Source organism: Etheostoma spectabile, chromosome 1 (genome assembly GCF_008692095.1).
Source record: "Etheostoma spectabile isolate EspeVRDwgs_2016 chromosome 1, UIUC_Espe_1.0, whole genome shotgun sequence".
In the NCBI taxonomy this organism is placed as follows: domain Eukaryota; kingdom Metazoa; phylum Chordata; class Actinopteri; order Perciformes; family Percidae; genus Etheostoma; species Etheostoma spectabile.
The window spans coordinates 30,770,958-30,774,855 of record NC_045733.1 but is presented as its reverse complement, the minus strand read 5'-3'; the positions used below and the strand labels follow the sequence as shown (position 1 = coordinate 30,774,855).

Below are 3,898 nucleotides of genomic sequence, written 5' to 3'. Positions count from 1 at the left end.
ATTTTGTGAAAGCACCAGTAGTCAACACTACAATATCGTTGCGCTATCAATATCGAGGTATCTGGTCAAAAATATAAGGATATTTGATTTTCTACACAGTATATTGCCCAGCCCTGGGTGAAGGGTATGTGATGATGTGGGGCTATTTTGATTCAAACTTTTTTTCTGATTATGCATCAGCAGTTCCCGATGCAATGTCTTGTTTGGTCTGACCAACAGTTAAAAAACCCAAGAGAGAAAATGTATTTATTAATGATATATGACAAAGAGAAGCAGCAAACTTTTGCCCGAGAATGTTTAGTATATTTAAAACATTTTGGCTAGAAGAATGGCTGAAAAGAATAATAGATTATCCAAAGGATGCTCATTATTTTTCTGTCAAAAAAGCTATTCAAGCTCTTCTTGATTTAATGATTTGTGGAGTCAAAGAAAAGTGACGTGCATCATATTCTCGACACATCAGGATTATACTATAAAGTAGAACTAAAACTATATAATAACACATATTTATCTTTATAAGGCGGCTGTGGCTCAGTGGTAGAGCGGTTGCCTGCCAATCGGAAGGTTGGTGGTTCGATCCCTGCCCCTGCAGTCATTGTCGAAGTGTCCTTGGGCAAGACACTGAACCCCGAGTTGACCCTGGTGCTGCCCATCGGAGTGTGAATGTGTGTGAATGTATATCTGATGAGCAGGTGGCACCTTGTACGGCAGCCCCGGCCACAGTGTATGAATGTGTGTGAATGGTGAATGTATCCTGTAGATGTAAAAGCGCTTTGAGCAGTTGTTAAGACTGGAAAAGCGCTATATAAATACAGCACATTTACATTTATATCCAGACAAATTAATATCAACTGTAATATGTTTGTAGTGTTCCTTCCCTCCCTATTGTAAAACAAGTTTTTCATGTTACAGGTTGCAGAACTCTAAATAGGGGACACACAACTCTTATGCTTTGTTGTAAGTCTGAAATACATTTTTATTTTGAGCTGAATGTCACAAAAAAATAGGACACATAAGGGACATCTGGATTAATAGAGATTAATTTTAGCTGTGCTTAAGACACCTAAATATGATACGATAAATCATCCGTTTGCTCAAGATATCAATGCAAGTCAACAAATGGGGCACCTAAGCATCTGTGCCGCAAATGAATAGTAGCACTGCCTAATACATTCGAGTGTATATGACCAAATTATGAACCATCCTCTTGAGCTGATCCCACTCTCCCTTGTCTGTACAGTCTGTCCACTGAGCCCAGGATGCAGGGGTACACATCAGTTTTTTTTTGTTTTTTGTTATATAGAATAACAAGGTGCAAACACAGCAGGGTCTGAGGACATGCATACAGTCCTGTCCCCTAACAGGCAACACTGCTTCCTTTGGGCGTGCATCACAGTGCAACCAGGGGAACATTAGGTGGGTGGCTCTGATTCATATCCGGTTTAATTGCCGATTGCAATTTAAAACAGGTATTGTACTTTATGTTAACTACTGCACTCCAAATGGAAGATTTTATACCTTCACATTTTCTCCACTTGACAGTTTAGGTTGGGGGCTTTTGGTGTTTGCTGTTTTTTTAATTGCCATCGATATGGTATGCTGAATAAAAGCATGAACAGAAACAAGAAGTGCTGGTTGAATACAGAAAACCTCAGTCACCAGACGAAGTCTAGCAGACAGTCAACAGACTAGAGTATTCTAGCTAAAGCTGTGTAACAGAGAGAGCCGTTTCCCTGAATGCATTTATGCCGAAAAGGCCACCAATAAATGACAAGTAGATGGAAATTAAGAGTATTTACCCTTGAAACAGTCAGGTCTGTCATCAGCTGTTCAAAGGCCCGCGTTTCCTCTGCTTGCTTCTGGTTGTGCAGCGCTATCTTTTCGCTGAATTTCCTGGGGTTTGAGCCACCTGTACCCGGGGAGCCGGACATTGTGCGGGCCGCAGTTTTACAACTTCAGCTACTTGGGGAGGGAAAGTGGTGGACGGTGCTCGGAGTCTATCGTCCGGAATCTTTCAGTGAGCGTCGCAGTGAACCAATCCGAGTTTTAACACCATAGCAAACATTACTGGTTGGACAAAGTTGATTCAGAGTCAACTCTGCTGGCTACAGCAACTGAGTGTTATTGTAAGGACGAGCTAGTAGCTAACGTAGCTAAGCTCCCGTTAATAAAAGTTGTCTTCCTATGCCAAGAGAGCGGAGTAAACAAAGCCTTAGCAAATTATGTGTGTACAGTTAAACTCTAATAACTTTCACAAACAATGACGTGTTAATTAAAAAAAGCCAATGTTACAATATGACTTCATATTTCCAGCTTGAATGTAACGTTGACATAACGTTAGTTGTCATAGCTAACAAGAGAGCCGAGTAACAGCTGCAGCTAGCTAGCTAGCCAAGTTAGCTAAGCTGCTGTCAGTGTCATCTGAACAACGTTAACAAACGCACTTCGACAACTTGTCGACACTCGGTCGACATCGAGCAGACGCATATAAGAAGGGATTTGTGGCAGATTTAGCGTTGGTGTTAGAGAAAGTTGTTAGCCTTGATAGATAAATCTCGCTACCAACGTTAGCAAAGCTGCCGTGCAGATGTAAATTGCATTTCAACAAGTGTCCGCTGCTGGTCTTGTCCCGACTTAAAACTGAATTTCGAGTCGATGTTACCGCCACAAAAATGCGGAAGCCTCCAAAACACAAATATTCACAAGTGAAGCAGGAACATAATCCACATTTTTTACACTTCAATCGATTTCACAGCGGTTCTTCTTTCCGTCTTCTTGAGTGTTAATCCACGGGCAGCAGAGCTATTTCAGACTAACTACAACCCACCGACTCCACTGGAGATAAACAAGCGGCGCCAAAAGAAAAGCTTGACTCCTTCGTCGCTGCTAAAGCAGAACTCTTCCAGAGACCATGCTGCTAATGTTTTCAGCCTATTATAGCCGTCGGTTGGCAGGGCTAGTGACCACAACTCTGATCCGCTGGCTTGTTATCCTACATACTAGCTACTGCGAGAAAAACATTACCTCGTTAAACGCCGTCAGTACCGTTGATGTCCACAGGGCGGCGACAGAGTTACTACATCATTATCCTGTCTCTCTATGGCACTGGTTCCCAAACTTTTTCTGCTCAAGACCCAAAAGAGAAATTTGGTGTCTCCCCGGGACCCAAATTTACGGAACAAAACCATGAATTTAAATTTATATGAAGTATATTTATTCCATTATAAAAGTAAACAAAAACAGAAAAGGTCTCTATTCTCCTTTCTGTGTCTCACCCCTTTCTCAGCTCATTTTCTTATCCCCTCCCATCATCCCTCAGTACCCACACCAACATTTTTTAAAATAATGCTGACTTGAATTTAATGAGATGTATGTGGCTGGTTGAAGATATCAACCAGCTGATCTAGTCTAGGTTCGGTTTTTGAAAGTGCCATTCTGAGGTCATGCTGAGCATTTAGTCTGTTCTCTGCCAATTGGCGACCCAATAAAACGGGTCTGCGACCCATATTGGGTCCCGACCCTAAGTTTGGGAAACATTGCTCTATGGGATTACTAATAACATCATCATCAGAGCTGAAAGAAGTACTCAAATTAAAAAAAGTACCCAGGTCATATACTACACTGCCGTTTAAAAGTTTGGAATCATCTGTTATAATACTGTTTTTTTCTTCTTCCCTCCAATAACTTTTAACAGAGCTAAAAACTTATAATAATTCAGACACTAGATCTATTCTATATATATATATATATATATATATATATATATATATATGAAATGTGTATACGAAATGAGATTCAAAAGTTCTTTATAGTCAAAAAGATTTTGTGTTAAATAATCTTGGTTTTGTCTTTGGTTTTTATGATTATATTATTATATGATAAGTAGCCTTCATGTGAT

General features: G+C 40.3%; 1 protein-coding gene across 6 annotated transcripts in view; it reads right to left on the bottom strand.

Annotated features, from left to right (window-relative positions):
• crtc3 (CREB regulated transcription coactivator 3) overlaps positions 1–3,021 on the bottom strand; it is a 43,878-nt gene extending 40,857 nt beyond the window's left edge. For 4 of the 6 annotated variants that reach the window (XM_032512128.1, XM_032512133.1, XM_032512132.1 and 1 more), the window contains exon 1: positions 1,800–3,021. In XM_032512128.1, the coding sequence (XP_032368019.1) occupies positions 1,800–1,931 (132 nt within the window). In that variant the 5' untranslated portion in view covers positions 1,932–3,021. The remainder of the gene's footprint in view (positions 1–1,799) is intronic. The other 2 variants (XM_032512136.1, XM_032512140.1) reach the window with 1 other exon arrangement.
• Between the last annotated feature and the right edge of the window lie 877 nt (positions 3,022–3,898).